The sequence below is a fragment of the Protobothrops mucrosquamatus genome, unplaced genomic scaffold, assembly GCF_001527695.2.
Source record: "Protobothrops mucrosquamatus isolate PMUCROS unplaced genomic scaffold, P.Mucros_1.0 scaffold515, whole genome shotgun sequence".
Taxonomy (NCBI): domain Eukaryota; kingdom Metazoa; phylum Chordata; class Lepidosauria; order Squamata; family Viperidae; genus Protobothrops; species Protobothrops mucrosquamatus.
This window is the reverse complement of record NW_015386828.1, coordinates 882952-902757: the sequence shown is the minus strand read 5'-3', so window position 1 is coordinate 902757 and position 19806 is coordinate 882952. Positions and strand designations below refer to the sequence as shown.

Sequence of the window (19806 nt, the reverse complement as noted above, 5' to 3'; positions counted from 1 at the left end):
GCCGCTGTTGCGCGAGCTGCACTGGCTGCCGGTGGCTTTCCGGGTGCGCTTCAAGGTGTTGATTATCATCTTTAAAGCGCTCCATGGCATCGGACCTGGTTATCTCCGAGACCGCCTTCTGCCGCAGATTACCTCTCATCGGCCGATACGCTCCCACAGAGAGGGTCTCCTCAGGGTGCCGTCAGCCAGACAGTGCCGGTTGGCGACCCCCAGGGGGAGGGCCTTCTCGGTTGGAGCCCCCACCCTATGGAACGAACTACCCCCAGAGATCCGGGTGATTCCGGATCTCCCCTCCTTCCGCCGCACCCTCAAGACATGGCTATTTCAGCTAGCAGGTCTGGCCTAAGGGATATTTTAATCTGGTTTTTTAAAACAATTTTAAAAAGAATCGGCCAATTAATATTGTGTTTTAATTACTTTTTAAATTCAGTATTTATTGTATTATGTATTGTTTTAAATGGCTGTAAGCCGCCCTGAGTCCGTTGGGAGAAGGGCGGGGTAGAAATTAAATAAAAGTAAAAAAGTAAAAGTAAAGTAAAGATGACTAGACCCAATTTTTCAGGCATTTTTTGTAGCAGTCATTAAATGAATGCCAAAGTCATTAAGCAAATCCATTTTATCAAATGATTGCTTTTTTGCCAAAAACTGGAAGCAAATCCCAGAAACTGGCAAAAACTTTGGAAACTGAAAAAGATGTCAAAAATTATGTGTCCATGGGACACTACAAAAAGTTGTAAAAGTGATCTGGTTGCCAAGCGACCAAAATGCAATCACCTGACCATAGGTGGGATGTTTGTGCAGCCATCATAACTTTGAAATCAAGTCGTAAGTAGATTTGGGGGGTGTGTGTTTCTGACATTACTTTCAACAGTTGCTAAGCAACATAAGTTGTATTTATGTTTGTTAACTTTTATGCTGAGTATTTGATGTACTTATTTAATAATCTTGGCATACCCCTCCTTTCAGTTTATTAATTTTTTACGTTCTTATTGTATTCTTCGGTGAGCTGAAGAGTTTTTTCCCCCATGCACTATAAAAATCAAATATATTGCAGGATGAAGGACCTGTTTTGTTTTTGTTCCCCCTCCCCCCATATTTTTCTTCTCTTATCCCATTCTCTTCTTTTCAGATTCAGTAAGAATTTTAAAAGATTTTGCATTTAACCTTCTGCAAAATAATTTGTACTGATATTGCTAACTAGCTCTCTACTGGTACTAATCAGTGTAGTTCTATTCTTCTCTTGATTTACAGTAGCTAAGAATTTGGTTAAGGCCTTCATAACCCATGATGAATATCTTATTAAAATGTGAGAAGAAAAATTCATCCCCAAATTTAAATAAGATAAAAAATGAACATGTATTAAGTGTCATCTCTTTTGTTAAAAGAGTTTTACGAAGTGAGAGAACTTTTCAGTAAGTTTCAACATATCTGGATTACAATAATTCAAGAAAACTGTACATCTGTGCTGCTGTCTAAGGGACATCTGGATTTTGGAGCAGACTATTTTGGGATATGTATTGTGTCTTATACATTGGACTTTCTTTGGAAATTTGGTTAATTGGGCTCAGCCATTCAGTAGCAGGATTACAATAAGTATATGCACTTTGGGAATGCTGGAGAGAGAGAGCAGAGCTACCTCTTGCCATATAGACATTAAGAATCAAGTTTGCATACCCTGTTCTGAATGTTGTTCTTTGTCACAGAATAGCAATGAATGATGAGCAAAGTTTTTAGGTAGATCTAAACTGTTCTATGCTTCTTAATCAAGAGTAATATATATGTATTTTTATACTGTAGTATCAATTATGAGTTGGTAAGCTTAAAAATATTTGAGAAAAATACTTGTAAGGTCTTAAGACCACGATAGACTAAATCTCTTTTATGGACCTCGTATAATGCGATAATGAAGTAAATGCTACTATTAGAAAATGCAGTACTTCTTTTCTGATTCCACATACAATATACTTGATTGATTTAGTTATTTTCATGATTCCACATATATTTGATCGATTTAGTTATAAACTTTAAACTATTGTTTATAATATATGTGCATGTTTTAACATATTTGTATTGTAAATATAAATATTGATATATGCAGTGAACTGCAAGTTCCAATTTTTAATTGTTTAAAACACCTGTCAACTACATTTTTCACTATTACCTCCAGGAAAATATTATTGTTTTGCATAGAATGCATTAGGACTACATTTAGTAATAGAACAATTAATTTCAATGGCTCTGTCCCAAATATGTCTAAAATCTGGATCTAGTCCAACAAAATTAGTGTTTATGATGTAGGATTGTGTTAATTTCTTTTCCATCTGTTGTATTAAACAAAATAGGATTTGGCCATTTAAACAATCCTTACAAGTAAAATGTGCAAATAATGTATTTATAGTAAAGCTATAAATAAGAAAGAAAGTGTTATCTAACAATTTACAAATTATTGTAGATTATAATGGTAAATAATTTGTAAGAAGCTTACAAACTTACATACTTCCTATAACTAATACTAATACCACTCTGAGAGAGTAGATCTAGTCAATGATTAAAAAACAAAGACTTAAAAATAGTCAATTTACTTAATTCTAGTTTAAAATAATACTGTTTTAGGGCTTGTAACTGCTGTACGCAAAAAAATAATTAACAGTTTGTGACTGTTCATAGTATTGTAGAAAAAGTTCCCATTCCAGCCATTTTTTTCCTTTCCTTTTTTCCCCATTTCTTTTATCTTTTCTTTTTCTTCTATGCAGAAGACCATCAAATGAATTGTCACAATACCCGAATGCAAGATTCAGAAAAAGACGATAACAATAATGATGAATATGATAATTATGATGAACTGGTGGCCAAGTCATTGCTAAATCTTGGCAAAATTGCAGAGGATGCAGCATATAGAGCCAGGACAGAATCAGAAATGAATAGCAATACATCTAATAGCTTGGAAGATGACAGTGATAAAAATGAAAATGTTGGCCGGAAGAATGAGCTGAGTTTAGACTTAGACAGTGACGTTGTTAGGGAAACTGTGGATTCACTGAAATTGTTAGCACAAGGACATGGTGTTGTGCTTTCAGAAAATGTTAATGATAGAAATTACACAGACAACATGTCTCAGCAAGAAAATAGGAATATGAACTACGGGATGCTAGGGAAGCCAGCAAACAATGGGCTTCCTGAAAAAATGGTGGAAGAAAGTGATGAGGAGGTATGTCTCAGCAGCTTGGAATGTTTGAGGAACCAATGTTTTGATTTGGCCCGCAAACTCAGTGAGACAAACCCACAGGAAAGAAATCAACAGCAAAACATGAATTCTCGTCAACATGTTCGGCAAGAAGATGATTTCCAGGGAAGGACACCTGATAGGAATTATTCTGATATGATGAATTTAATGAGGCTTGAAGAACAATTGAGCCCGAGATCTAGAACTTTTTCTAGTTGTGCAAAAGAGGATGGATGTCATGAAAGAGATGATGACACCACTTCTATTACCTCAGATAGATCTGAAGAGGTGTTCGATATGACAAAAGGAAACTTAACACTACTTGAGAAAGCAATTGCTTTAGAAACGGAAAGAGCAAAAGCTATGAGGGAAAAAATGGCAATGGAAGCTGGACGGAGGGATAATATGAGATCCTATGAAGAACAGTCTCCAAGACAGCTTTCTGGAGATGAGAGAAAATCTAAATCCAGTGATGGCCATATCAAAAAGCCATATTATGGTAAAGGTAATATTTCTATCTAAAGTATGTTGCCGTATGATAAAATAGAGATAAATCTTAATATGTGTGTGATGGTGGTGTTTGAGGTGTTAACAAATCTTTATAAAATCTAAATTAATATTATTTTTGTTTCTGTAAAAAAAAAATCATTTCAAGAGGGAAAAAAACAAAAACAAAAATTACTGGAAAAGTAGGCAAAGATTATCCTGAAATGCAGATCAGAAATAGAAGAGCAGGCAGAGCTGGGTGGGGTGGGGTGGGGTGGGGTGGGGTGGAGTGGAGTTAAATATGGCATCAGCTTAGAGTTCTTACATTGCCACAAACTATCCAAGTCCAAACCCCCTTGAATTTTTATATCCTTATCTAGTGCCAATTTATTGCTGACCGCTAGTTAATTAGATTCTTGTGTACAGGCTTGAATAAATTTTCTGTGCTGTAACTTAACAGATAGTCCTGATCCTTTGCACCTGACATTAATCTGAGTTAGTTGACTAGATTAATTTCAGGTGCAAAGCATTAGGACCATATGTTAAGTTGCAGCACAGAAGATTTATTGAAGCCTATATGCAAAAATCTAGTCAACTAGCATTAAATTGGCTCTAGATAAAAGTCAAAGAAATTCAAGAGGGGGCTGGACTTGGATCATTTGTGGCAATGTAAGAATTCTAAGTTGATGACACATTTAACTCTGCCCCCCAGTTTTGCCTGCTCTTCTCCTACATCATATCAGTTATCCCATGAAAACAAAGAGATGTGGAAATACCTTGTATGAATTTACTTACATTTTAAGGCTGGGTGCAGGACAATCAAATCAGCCAGCTGTAAAATTCAAGTATTTATAGACTTGACTATGAGGGACATCCTGATTTATAAAATTATCACCAAATGGTAGTTATTGATTAACACTTTCCTGTAAATATGGGATTTCTTGATAGAAATTGAACTATATGGGAATGACTGATAACATAAGATAGAAGCAGTGACTGCACATTAATTATCTTAAATAGTAAGATAATGAAAACCATTTGCCAGGCAAGGCATGCTGAGATCAATAGCAATTTCTTATATATGCATTCCACCTCACTAGTTTCATGCAGTCATGGAAATAGTTAAATTGCTACCTTTAGAAATAATTATGACACAATATGCAAAAAAAAAGTCTAAGTGTAATTACTGTAAAGATTTTTATTCATTGGTATATAGCATATAAATATAAACATGTTTTTTTCTGAATCCACATTCTTACAAAGTGTATAATACCCCCAAGAGCTGCAGAGTACTTTTGATTTCCATTACCTTTAATAAAATTGGAAGAAACGACATTATTAGAGAAATGTGTGATCAATACAGATGGATATAGATGATATTATACTGCTCAAAGCATAATATCAAACTGTTATGGTGAGCCTTTTATATTATAAATAATAGAATTGTGACACCGGTTATGACTTTAAAACATTTTATAAACTTCTGCAACAATTTTTTTTCCTTAAGCAAAGTTTGCAAGACAAAAGCAAGGATTTAAAACTCTAAAACATATGGATTTCTAACCAGTTTTGCATTATACAGTATTCAAGTTACTAAATTTGAACCAATTCAGATTGTACATTTTCTGTACATGCAATCAATCTTGAGCACATACTTGCATGAGTAAGCACAATGAACTACAATGAAACTTTGAATAAAGTAGCTTCATCTTGCTTGATTGAAAAAAAAATATTCATGAGAATTATCTAAGTTATGGAAATTGCTGCTAATTTAATTCACATATGTATCTGCCTTTGTAAATTCCAAAGGTTACCAGAAATGTTCCCTTCAACAAACAATACAATCAACACATGCGACAAATCTTAAATTACATTAGTATTTGAAATACATTTCCTTAAATATTAATTATTTGATAAAATAAGGTTAAGTTGAGTTTTATATTTTTATGTAAAGTTTTATAAGTATTTTATATGAGTTTTATGCACATAGTTTTTTAAAAAAAATTATCTTAACTGAATCCAAAATAGCTTTATCAATTTTAAAAAAAAAATCTAAATAAGGACAAGTACTGCATTTAATTGAGATCAAAAGCAGTACCTAGGTCTGAAATGGGAACTGTAGGCAAATTTAATGTCTCATATGATGGCAAAGATATAGCTACTTTACAAAGCTGCAGAGAGGTAATGTCAAGCACTTTTTTGGCTTTTGAGCCTGAAGCATTGCATAACTCCTTTAGCCTTCCCTTTTTTTCTCCTAGATTTAAAAATAATGTATGAAAGTTATGTCCCAACGTCAATCACCATCAAATATATACAAACTCTAAATCTGACATCAAAAACTCTTGGGATAAGATGATGATAGGAATATCAGCACACACGTTTACACTTCAGTGTAGAAAACCTGAAGCATAAAAAAAGAGTGCACAATAATTCTGTTATATTCCAAATTCAGCTCAGATGGGTTTCTAAAATCAATGAGAAAGGATATCCTTTTTCAGCTTATATGTTCATTTCATGTTAGAAAGCTTCTGCACATCTTTTCGACTTTCATCTCAACCCTACACATTTATATCAACTCTTTATGTAAAGCAATGCCTAGACAAGCATATCGGTAGATAGGAGGAAGCCCCGCTTTCCTTTCACCTGGTTCAGTGTTTAGAAAAGTCATTATTAAATTGTTATTATTATTATTATCTTCAAAATGACCAAGGTATTTCCCTTACTCAATGTTTGGAGCAGCAAAATGCCCTGGAAATGAAGTTTCATATACTGTAGGTCAAAAAAAAAAAAAGATTTTTATTCTGCATTTGTGGTGGGCTTATTAAAATAGTGTACAAATAAGTGCCTATCAGTATGATCTGAATTTTAAAAAACTCATTCTAGATGTTTCAGCTCATTAACTGATACTATGCCAATAGTATTGATGGATGTTTATGCATTTATTTCCAGTATTAATTCTGATTGTCCAAAGATTTACATTAGTTATGCTATATGTTTGTTGTTAATTATTATCTTTCTTGTTGCCCTAGAATACTGTTATATGAAATAGCATGACCACAATATAATATTAATATTGACTGGATTTATTTATTAATTTATTTTAGACAGTAATATGCCTCAAATGCTTTTGTAAGACTTATATAAAATTTGTGGTATACAAATGCCATTAGATCTCTCCCAAGGTGTAAAGTTGGAGCTATACACTAGTGGTGAATAGGTTTTACTCCCAACTTCATAGACTTGCGGTTAATGACTAGCCGTGTCTTATTAAAGGCCTAGTCACTACTAAAAGCCATTAGAACATTTGTTCATTTGCTGAGTTTAGGGGATTATTAATTATTCTGAGAGGTATTATTCATATTATATAGTCCAAATGGGACATATGTATTTGGTCTTTTTTAAGAATTCCTGTTTTCTTAAAAATATTGATAAAATATTTCTTTTGAAACATCACAATTTTTTATCAAAGCAACTTTCCTATGATGTATTATGGGCTGCCAGTTGTTTGTTCACCTTCTTACTTTTTGCAGGTTTATTGATTTCCTAATAACAGGCCTGAATATTTAATTAATATACTGTATTTTGTTAGAGGTTTTTGTCAGGCTTCTTTTGATTGACAAGGCATATTACTGCAAAAATACATTTCCCAAACAAAAAGGCTCAGATAATTAGGTTTCTTTAGCAAAATTATGAAGTCCTTACAAAAGATTCCAGTGACTGCTGTGTATCAAATGTGACTGTTTATAACAACCAGTATGCAAATTTATTGCATCTTTTACTCCTGCCCCCACTCTATAAAGGACTAGAAATGCATCTCCTTTGAAGAGAGGCAGAATTTCCATCTGTTCCTATTATCAGGTTGTTTACTTTTAGATGAGAACTTTCATGGAGCAGAAGCACAGAAATTGAGTATATAAAACAGCAGGATGGCTGTTTGAATTTGTATGTGCAGTAAGTCCCAAGTCATGGTTAGCCAATAGGGCAACAGAGATCATAGATAAAAAATGAACAGTGTAGTTTAGAATATGGTCTTATTTCACTTCTGGGAGCTCACAGTAAAATAGTGCCCGACTATAAAGCAAATGTGATACGTTCTGGACTCTCTACGTTACCTTTGTATAGTATGTTAGTCTGCAACACAGGAATAAGTAGAAATGATCCAATTGTGAAATATAATTTCTTGCTTTAATATGTGTTTAAATATAAAAAGCAAATGTCTTAAATCTGTCAAAGTTCTAAGGTTTAATTTGAATTGAGACTTAGGATATGTGAGAAAATGAGATTTTTTTTAAAGGAAATAACTTTTAAACCCTCTAATGTTAATCTACAGCAAATAAAATCACACAGCCAGGACTAAATATAGAGTGCTGATAACATTTTTTTTCATTTGCTGTAAGCAGGATAAATGTATTCAATGATCAAAGTTGACTTTTTAATTTGAATTTGAATCCTATGTGCATTTGAATCTTATGTGCCATATTGCATGTATCTGTTTGAAAGCTGGCTACATATTAGTCAAAATATTAGACTTTCTATACAGAATTAAAATTCAGAATGTATTACTTCTAAGTAGTTATCTTGAGATAATTTCCCTTATCAAGTCTATGAATTATTTCAGAGGTGCTTACAGTTGTCTAAAATTTGTGCACCTGAGATTGGATTCATGCATAACATTTTAAAGTGCAAAAACATGTTCTGAAAATGAAAAGTGTGAATTTGACAAATGTGTAAAACATCAGGGAGGTGGGATGGTTGCATATGCACCACAATTTTGTGAAATGGACCTGAAATAATAATCCTGTATCTACACAATATTTTATCAAAGAATGAAGCCTTGATTTATTTACCTTGTTAGAATTCTTGGTTCTCTTTCAGTTGACTTCAGCCTCTGATTTGCATGGATATAATCACAGGACATTAAAAAAAAAGGAGTTGAAACACATTTTTTGTAATTTGAGTTGGGGAGGGATTACTCCTTTTATCCATGCACACCAGCACTTATTCTTCTACCCTAAAGTGCTTATCAGGGAAGAAGATTAGAAGAGTTCAGGATTTCTCTTTGAGGAAATTCAGAACCTCTTTCTTTCCCTTTTCTATCACTTGTTTTAAAACTGTGACTTAACAATTCAAAGCAAAGTTCATTTTCCAGACATTTGAAAATATCACAACTCTTATACCTCCACTGAAGCTTATATAGAGCAGGAGGATGGAGTGGAGTGAGATGGGCCATTTCAAGGAATCGAGACTTACAACCATCATGGTCCTTCTCCCCCACCCCCCGAAAAAAAAATCCCAAAAGAATTATATCTTTTGTTCTTACTCTTCTGCTAAATTTTCTTGAATATGCATACAAATCAGAAATTGAATTTAACTGTTTGGATATTTTTTTCCCTTTGGATAACTGATTGTGTAAAAGATAGATGAGCAATATTTTAGTTAAAAAAATAAACAAAAACAAAGCATGAAATAATGGCATTGGCACTGCATTTCAAAATCCAGAAAAAAATCTACAATAATCCTGTTGATTTTCGGACAGGAATTGTTTCTTAGAATAGTTTTTTTTCTGAAAATATCATTAAATAAAGCAACAAAAATTGTTTAAATGTCAGAAATATTCAAGTTATAAGTAAGTGACTATACTGGTCACTATTAAAAGAATAGTGGATAATATTTAATATTGGTCAATATTAAAAGGAAATAGTAATTGTTTTAACCTCTACTAATTATTCATTGGAAAGAAATACACTTTTGTTTAAGTTCTAATATTCTTTAACAATGGTTTGATAAGTCAATATTAATCCTCTTAAAAATGCCACAACAAGAATAACTTACAATTTTTGGGGGTCCCCTCTCATGGGATCTCCATACTTCTCCCACCGTAAATTTATAAACATCAATATGTGAGTGCTAAAATGAGGACAAAGCACAGTCTACACAAATGTTTTACAGATCTATATTAAATGACAAGGGTGGCTTTGCTGGAAGAAAGTCACCACCTAGGACCCTCCATGTCTGGGGATGGTTGTAATTGTAATAGCTTCTGGTTGAGAAGAAGAAGCAGGACATAAAATTGTTTAAACAGAACCAGACTTGTTTTCTTCCAGTGTTCTTTAAGAACATTTTCCAAAGAGTTACTGATTTCATTAACTGAACCTACGTCCATCTGGAAATCTGAAAAACATCATTCACTTGACACGTTTGTTGTAAATTATAGATCCCTCAAGAACAGAAAAGAAAGAGAGCAAATGTCCAACCCCTGGGTGTGATGGAACAGGCCATGTAACGGGGCTATACCCCCATCACCGCAGTTTGTCAGGATGCCCACACAAAGATAGGGTCCCTCCAGAAAGTAAGTCCACATTGTTTCATGGAAACGGGGGATAAAATTCCACACAAACTTTTCTAGCATGCCTTGAGAAGCTTTTTATTTTGATTGCTCTTTCATTCCTCCCATTTTTCTAGTATATGTCTCAGTTTAGCAATTTGTTTTATGTTACATTTATATATTTTCTTATTTCATCATTTTCACATCTTTACTAACTTATGCTTGAATGAAGATGTTTTAAAGCTGTATTCTTTGATCCTGAGAATACTGGGATATCTCTAAGCAATTGCTTTCTTGCGCATAGAAGTATTTTCCAACAAAACTGTATTATTTTAATTTTGAGTAATTGTACCTACTCCTTGAATAGGATTTAACTTGAAGTAAACATACCTTTCAGTTTGAAAATGTACAGCTGAACCACTGAAATGTTTATATACTAAAAACATGTAATTACTTAAATATTTGACCTTGAAAAATTTGATTGATTTATAGTAATTCAACTTGTGATGTCAGCATAAACATGTTGTGGTTGTATAAAAGGGATAAAGGAGGAAGAAGTATGTTTTTAAAAATTGCACCTGTCTTAAATTATAAGAAATTCTTCATACATGTCTTAAGAAAACTAAACAAACCAACTTATTGTATGATTTTGAGCAAAACTTTAATATTAGTTTAAACTATTATAAAAACTTCCTCACTATCAGGTGATGGCTTTCTAAAATCTGGGTATTTATTATCTCTGTAATAGTACAAAAATGCATGAAAACAAGCAAATAAAACTATTCATAATATATCCAAAATAGGAATGCTAAATTCCATATTGCCGTTGTATATGGAAATCCTACCATGTGATGTAGGGTGGTCATATAAATTTCATTCCCCTTCCTCCATAACGTATCATATTTTAGACTATGTAAACTTCTTTCATTCATGACAAGATAGTACAAGGTGGTAGAATGGGTTAATACTCCAAATAATTCATTCTCTCACTTTTAAGTGAGAAATCAAATTGTTCTGCCTCCTCAGCAAAATGATTCTCAACAAATATGGTGCCAGTAATGGATGAGTTTACAAACATAAAGACATAGAATGATTAACACAGACTTTTAAAACTTTATGCAATTTAAAAGCTTGGAGTTGAATGGTATATTTCTTTCTATAGAAGACTTTCCTTTAACATATAGAATAAAGCTCAGGGAAAGACTTAAGCAAAATTAAAAAAATACAATTTCTCAGCTGGTGTGCGAATTTAACTGATCAAAGGAATTCAGTTGCCAGTTTAGCAAGACCAATAATTTTCTCCAACTCAAATGTTTACTCAGTTGCTCAGAGCATTTCATCTTTTTCTCCCTGGTAAATGGTAAACACAAAGCATTTAGGAAATGTTGCTGATCAAAGAAGAATATAGCTTTAAACAGTTTGCATGTTCAGTAGTGATAAAAGTGAAAAAGGTGAGATCATCTTTTTTTCTTCTTTTCTTTCTTTTTTTTCCCTGACTCCTGCAGTGCTGGGCTTGTAAAGCATGTTTCAAGAACAGCTTTGAATAGCAGGAATTCCAGAGTGAAGCTTTCACATCTTTAGTACACTGCTAGTGGTGTGGTGATGGTGATGAATTATGGTGGTTGTGACTATTCTTTAAATCAATATGTACAGGTTCTATTTCTGATGTCCTTGGCTTTCATGTAAGCATTGAACATGATTTCAAGATTGGTTTTTGTTTTTGAAATGTAGTATAATTTTGCATAAGTCATCATGTAATGGTGATATGAATTCAAAGCATTTTTTCCATGTTGCACACAAGCTGGTCGCTGACTAATTTCATCAAATATGCTGAAAACAAACAAAAACGCAAAATAATTTAGGACAACCTCCTTGACACAGTGCCTTCCAGATATGTTGGGACTTTAACTCTCAGAATTCCAAACCATCATGATCAATTCTGGGATTAAGGGTGGTTAGGGTTTCAGCATAACTGGAGGACATTTGTTGCAAAAAGGCTGGTTTACATAGGCATCCCCTTTGAATCATCATGATATCAAACTACTGAAATGTGCATTGTGACATCACAATGCAAATTCTACTCTTTTGTGCTGGCAACACAATGTTGCATGCAAGTATATAAAGGGTGGAGCGTGTGTTGTAATGTTACAACTCATTTTGTTCCTTCCCTCCCCTTTAAAAACCTCTCCCCCAATGGATGACTTTCTGGTTTAAAGCTTTTATTTCGGGTAAATTATATTCGTGAGCCAGCTCAGTGTAGGATTAAGGCATTGGGCTAAAACTGGGAGACTATGAGTTCTAGTCTTGCCTGAGGCATTAAGCTACCTGGGTGACTTTTGGTCAGTCCCTCTCTCCTGACTCTAAGTAAAAGGCAAGGGCAAACCACTTCCGGGAAAAAAAATGCTAAAAAAACCTGTAGACTTGTTCAGGCAACTACAAGCAGTCAAGATTGACTCAAAGGCATCCCCTACTCCCACCCCTTCAAAATTATTCTTCCTTCATGAGTCAGACCACACATGTTTTGAGCTATGCACTCTCTTGCAATCTTGAATCCTGAAAATTTGAGATTCAGGAAAATGGACAATAGAATTGGCCCCATCACCCAAATGCAACCATTGCCAAGTATTTTTTTGACCATGGAGAATTACAATCCTGTTTGCATAATAAGCCAACTTCCTGGCTCTGATATACACAACGTATCCACATTTCTTCAAAACTTTCTTGCCCACCTTCTTTATTCCTCACAGTTCTCCTTTTTTTGCTCCATCCCCATTAAGTAAAGGCAGCAGAAAATCATCGTTCTGATAGCCATGGGATTCCAACTGCCACTGAACTTTTAAGAAGCAATAGTTCTGCATACTAAGCCTGTGGTAGGCCTCAGAACCAGTGTCTTTCCTGCCCACTTCTGGCTGCCCTGAGATGAATCGGCTTACATGTTATGCTATATTGACTCCAGATACTGGATGCCTATTTTGTGTACATAAATCAGTTCATTCTTGCGTATATATTTCTTAAAATGGCTCCAACTGGCCACTGTGCTCCTCAGTACTTTTGCTCACTGCTTGTGTATGCAGTCTTTTGCTTAACTGTCACACCAGAGACGCATTAACCGTTAGGTTTCCTTCCCTTCATAACCCTGAATGTTTTAACATCATCCTGCGTTAATAAATACACTGCAAGCCCTCTTTCCCTTCCCAGGCTTGATTGGCGCTATCTATCCCATGTCTGTTTTCAGAAATGCTGATCATTAATGAATCTTGCTTTGTACTAAAATAGCTTCCTATAAACTTGGACTTGAAATCTTTTTCTTCTTGTTGTTTCCACACTCCGCTGTTTCCTTTCCTTCTTCTTCTTGTCAAGTTCTTGCCATGCATGAAAACGTTCTTAAGTGTCCTACACCAGGCTGCACAGGCCGGGGCCACGTAAATAGCAACAGGAATTCTCATCGAAGGTAAGACCCAGCTCCCTGAACAGGCAGATTTAATGTTTCAACACCTTTTGTGATCCTTGCGGGGTGGTGAACATCAAAATGTTTGGGGGCTTATCTTGAAAGGTCCAGATCAATAGCTGTCTGATGTTTGATTGGGCAATGGTAACTTCAAGATATGGTTAATTAATTCAGGATTAAGCCAAATTTCAAAACTGATTGCATGCAATTCGACTTTCTAAGTTCCTTCAGGATGCTATCCATAACTACCCTGTAGAAGGCAGAATCTAGCCACACTTTAGCACAGTATAATCCTAATCTGTGATTAAGCCTCAATATTGTGCTTCAATATTTCACAGGCATTTTGGTTTTTCTACAAAATGATGTTGCTGCAACAAATGTTCTTTGCTTTTTTTAATAGCTTATTAGAAATATTGAAATCATGACTCAACTTTTCTGCAAATGTTGATCTCTTTGCTTCTGAAATCTTGTTTGGCTCCTGTTCCTTTTTTTGCCTGCCTGTGAATTGCATACTAATCGATGATGTCCGCTTATTTCACAAAAATTATGCTGACTGATTATACCCATAATAGGCAAAGACCTTTTGGATATAAGATTTTAACACTAGTGGCTGGCAAAAAAGGAGCCTCTTTTTTATTGCCTGACTGAAACTTGAAACAGAGAATATAATTGAAGAAAGTAAAAGACGGCATATGTAATTAGAAGTAGAAAGAGTCCTTTTCCATGTTGGTACCTTGTCAATCACAGTTTGTAGGATTTCCAAAGAAAAATGCTTATAAATAAGAAATTAATAAAGCAAGTAGTATAAAACACATTACATTTTTTATAGACTGACAGATCCTACACTTCAATGAGGAAACACTTAGGTAGTCTTTAGGTAATTCCGTTCAGTTAATATGAAATCCTAAAACATTAACTTTTTTTGAAAAGGTGTATTTACCAAATACAAAACTGGTTGTAAAGGGGAAGCTATACAAGGCCACAAAAAATGTTCACCCTGTTGAATGATTATGGATATGATGACATCATGGGTTGTCAGACTATTTTAGCTAGAGGTACCTAGCAAACAATTCAAGCTATAAATTCATCAGGCCATCATAGATGGATATTATTGTGTACACTCAAGGAAATAAAAATTCTCACCAGCAGAAAGGAGATGGTATCAGACAAGAGTCAGTGTTTCAAGAAGGCTGCATGGCTAGGAGCTAGACCAGAGATATGTTCAGATGAACTGAAATGGAGGCCTATTCCACCATTACCACTCCACACATCAGCTTGATTCATTTGTATCAGTCTACCTCAGATAGACTTGGCTATGCCAGATTCTTCTTGGTGTACCCATGTTTTCTCCACTTTTCTACTTTCTAGCAGTAGCTTTCCCCCCTCACTGTGAGATTTGATTTTGATTCACGCTCTGAATCAACTGAGCTTGGATCTGGTACAATGAAGCCTGATGCTTTTTCTGCTGTTTTTTGGTCTGGCTTTTCATATCTGGTTCCCTTAATGCCTTATTATGGTCCTGCATGTCATCTGAGGATGAGGCCTCAGGCAGGGTCATGACCCCAGAAAAATCTTTCAGGATTTAAAATGATGTCCTTTTCAGAAGTTTTGAATTCTGTATTCGATCCCGAATACAGTATTCTTAGAAGTCTGTATCTCAGGTGATTATTGTCTTTGAAGAGATTAAGACATGCTGGTTGGTATTATTTTTGTTTATTTGCCTTTTGTCCTGGTGCTTACAAAGAACTGCATTAGGAATGAATGATACTTGATGATCGCAAAGTTTTTGCTAATAAAGAAGGAAGGAAAGCTTTGGTCCCACCAAAGTTGGATTCAGAGGATCATAAAAGGATGTTGATGAGCTAATGCAGTCCACACACTGCACTTTTTAGACTTCTAGGCTATGTTTAGGCAATATTCTCTACTGTATTGTACAGTAGTTTCCCTAAAACTCTTTGGATTGATGATCCTAAATAGACACCAGGAGTTGATTTAATTCGATTTGACTCTGAGAACATTTTTGATAGTTATGTGTTGGCGTTCTAGTTTAACTATCTAATTTTTTCTTTATATTTTATTTCATTTTCTATCTGCAATGTCCTTATGGATTGATGCCCGGATTCTCCCAAGGGAATTTTCCTCAATTTCAACAGCAAGTGAATTTTATGTCCTTTTTTTGCTACACTTTTTTTCTAAATTCTAATCAGCACAAGATTATTTAAAGCTCCATCCTAACTAGTTTTATGGAAAGTAAACATTGCTGAATTCAGTGTTGCTCACTTTCAAATAAGCAAGGATTACAGCCATATTCTTCTCTGATTTTTTAAATAGCAACAATAGCACCAGCAGCAGTAGACAATACAGTTGGCAGATAAGTATGAAATTCTGCCAACAGTATTGCATATTTAAGTCTATATTCGGTTTGCCTGGCAGCAATGTCCTCCTGAATATTTACAACAATACCAAACTAAAGCATAATTTGTGGCTTATCAAGTGGAATGTAATTCACCAGCTTCTTGGTGGCTAATCATCAGCTCATTAAGCTTTGTTTTTGTAAAAACAGTGGGAGGGCAGAAACAATGATAATTAAGCACCTGGACTGTCACAATATGTAATTGGGAGATTCTATCTGGCTTCATAGGTCAAAAGATCAGTAAAATTAGTCATGTATAGTGGAAGAGGAGTTAATCTTTTATGGCAACCCTGTGATTTTAAAAGCAAATTTTGCATTCTAGAGGATGAATGCTGGGCATCAAGACATAGTTCCTTCCCCCACCCACCCACCCATTCAGCCAGCTTCTCCTTTATGTTTACAAAAAAAAAAGCTCTGTGAAGCTATTCTGGATGGGACAATTACATTTTCTTTCTGTAATTGCAGCCTCTCCGGATGTCCTATTGCTGCAGCAGAGAAACTGGCTAAAGCTCAAGAGAAGCATCAGAGCTGTGATGCATCCAAATCAAACCAGGCATCAGATCGTGTCTTGAGGTATACAGAGTTGCTCTAACACTTAATAGTGTATTCAAGATTAATTGAATAAGAAGTTAATCTTAGCACTTAAAAAAATATGTCACCCTTGAACCAGTGTTTAGAATTAGGGCTTCTGGATCCTGTTTTCAGCCTTTAAATGCCTACCAATATACCCTGGGGGAGGGTGGGTAATGTTTCTCTCTCTCTCTCTCTTTTTTGGCAAATATCAATAAAGCTGAAAAGCTCATTTTTGTCTTAGGCATTGTTTGGTGTAAAGCTGCCTGCTGGAGTTCTGAATCTATGAACAGTGTGAAAAAAGTTGATATCTTTGGGAAATAAACTAATATTTACCGGTAAGTCTTGTTTTTTCCAGCAGGCGTTTACTAGTAAATATCAGTTTAAATGAAAACCAGAAGCCCTACTTTCAACATTTAGCTTGCAAATTTAAAATTATAATTAAAAAAATGTATCAGTAGTTAGGCTTAAAAGATTTTGTAAGAAGACTGGCTGGCTTTATAACTTTATAAGAAGTTTTGGCTGGCTTAGTATCTTCCAAAAAAAAAAAAAAGAACAGGAAGAACAAGAAGAAGAACAAGAAAAAGAAGAAGAAGAAAAAGAAGAACGATGATGTACCTGTTTACGTAGTTTATATTTTTATTGCTGCCAATAATTCCTGAACCATCTCATTCCTCAGGAATATAGGCTGCAGAGTTCATCCAATGCAGAATCTTAGGCCTTTGCTTAATGCAGGCAAGAAAGGTATGATTCTTAAGGAATTTGAAAGTCAGACGTTAAAAAAGATATTCATTCCTAAGGTTTACTCTGCTATCATATTTATTAGTTAGAAGGGGAAAATAATACATTTTTTAAGCTAAAACAGCAAAATTTATCTTTCCCATACTCTTTTTCCCAAAGATTTATGTTCGAAGGAAGTAATTGTTTATAGGAATTAGAAATTACAGGATGTCCAAACTGGAGGTTATAGATTTAGATTTCATTCATATACCTCATAGTGATATTTCTAATGTTATTGGATCTTAAGAAAGTATGCTATTCAAGAAATCTTCATATACAATGTTTTCTTTGAGTCAGATTTGAAAACTCAGCTACTTGGGATGGACTCCTTTAATGAGCTAATCAGTTCTTTCCACCCAAATATCATGGTATTAAAAACGATCTGGGGAAAATGTTATTTAGAGCTACTTTGGTATGTCTTCAGATACTAAGTGTAATAAGAACTCTTATTGTCAAAAATATATTCAGAATAAATATACAGACATATTTTGTACCTAATATTTTAGATTTATGTTACTTATCAATACTAACCTTACCCTGTAACTGCAGAAATTTATAATGCTTACAGATTTCAAGTCTCCCCATTTTTCATAATTGGAAAATTTGAGAATCAGAGTATGAGTAACATACCAAATTACCGGTATGTGGATACTGCAAACCAAGGATATTCAAATTTCATAAATATTTTATGGCATATTTTGCAATATAGTATAGAGATAGAAGTAGAATTAGATGTATGCATCCTATAAATTTAGTGTGGTTTTTCCCATGCTATTTGCCTGAGAAAAATTAAGATTATTTTTCAAAAAGGTGACGTGCTTTTGCTTATGCTCAAGAACATTGGATAGTTTTAAGTTTTTAGGTGAAGAGTTTGTTCCATATATTTTTTCCATTTTCAAAAACAATTTTTGCATAGTTTTTTAACAAACATATTTATTTTCCATCCTTTTTACTGCCCCCCAAAAAGCTAGTATAATTTTTATTATTGTGCTAAAACCCGATGTGAGGCTGGCCCCAGCCCTCGTAAGGACCTAAAGACATGACTTTGCCAGTCGGCTTGGGGCCCCAGCGCAATGGAGGTGGTTGATTGAGTAATAACAGATCCCACCACCTCCCCCATGCCACTCCCACCCTCCCCATGTGTCTTGGGTTGTACAGTTTGTTTTTAACATTTTATGATTTTATTAAAATGTAACTGTAAGCTGCCCAGAGTTCCTCCATGGTATGATGGGTGGCCAATAAATTTTATAAATAAATAAATAAATAAATAAACAAACAAACAAACAAACAAACAAACAAACAAACAAATAAATAAATAAATAAATAAATAAATAAATACGTACGTACGTATGTACATACGTACGTACATACATACATAAATATTTTCTTTAATGAGAAGTCAGATGGAAAGGATATTTGTTAAAAGCAGCATCTGAAGGCAGATGCCTCAAATCAATGTTCTGACAATTTTTCTTTTGCCTTTAAGATTGTCATGCCTCTCAGGTCATGATAAGTGATCTAAGTTACATTATCATCTCAGAAATGACTTCTCCACTGCTTTTATCTTGTACAGATATTTAAGGTGAATATTTTGAAATTTACCCTGTACTATCTATGTTTTTACTAAGCACAATTTGTTGCTCTTTCTCCACCTTTTTGAATTCAAGCAGAGCAACTCACAAGCAATCCACAGGTTTAAGTCCTGCATCTTCTGGTATAAAGAGAATTGAAAACTGTCCTAGCAACTATAGTGCTTTATTTTTTACATTGTCTGATAAAGGAAACTTGTCTTCCTTTTGATATCAGCAACTGCTACAAGATTGATTGTCTTTGATGGATTACTTACCATTTCCAATACAGACAGGGGTCCCTGAGGAAATCCCATTTTACATTATGAGTGGAATAGGCTGCATTAAAACATGCGAATTTTGTTTTTATTTTAAAGAAATTACGAAATGTGCAATCTAGAATAAAAACAGAATTTGTTGCAGTGAAAGAGTAGCTTTGATTTATTTCTGTTCATATTAGTTGACAGAGCTTCACCAGGGCATGGCAATACATCTATCTTTAGAAATAAAGACATGAAGAGGTTAAGATAGATTATTTATTTTAAATACAGTTGCAAAAGAAAGTTTTATAACAACAAATGTCAGCTACTGTAGAATGCAGGAATCTAGTCTGTATGTATATGCCAGCATCAGGGTTTCAGTCTATATCCTTATATAGCAACTGGCTTTTTGCTGCTTGTTTTTTAAATCTTGGATTTTGATGACACTTGTTGGTTGTTATTGTCTTAGGCTTGTTATTTCTGGCTTTGCCAGTTTCAGATCTCATGCTTATAAATGTACAGACCCAAACAGTTTTGATTCATTTTCATGTCTCAAAACATGAAAATCAAAAGGTAGAAGTAATTATTGTATTTTATTTATACATAAATATTTAATTATATACTGAGAGCAATTATTTTTTCCTTGAGGGCACAATCTGAATTTATCAATCTGAATATATATATATATATATATATATACTAATTTTGGGTTACCCTCAGAGAATGTTCAGAT

General features: G+C 34.3%; 1 protein-coding gene across 3 annotated transcripts in view; it reads left to right on the top strand.

Moving 5' to 3' along the window:
• MYT1L (myelin transcription factor 1 like) overlaps window positions 1–19806 on the top strand; it is a 112844-nt gene that overhangs the window by 51133 nt on the left and 41905 nt on the right. For 2 of the 3 annotated variants that reach the window (XM_015816872.1, XM_029284313.1), the window contains exons 5-8: window positions 2754–3722; window positions 9924–10058; window positions 13395–13485; window positions 16361–16468. In XM_015816872.1, coding sequence (XP_015672358.1) covers window positions 2754–3722; window positions 9924–10058; window positions 13395–13485; window positions 16361–16468 — 1303 coding nt within the window. Of the gene's footprint in view, window positions 1–2753; window positions 3729–9923; window positions 10059–13394; window positions 13486–16360; window positions 16469–19806 lie in introns of all 3 variants that reach the window. The other variant, XM_015816870.1, reaches the window with a different exon arrangement.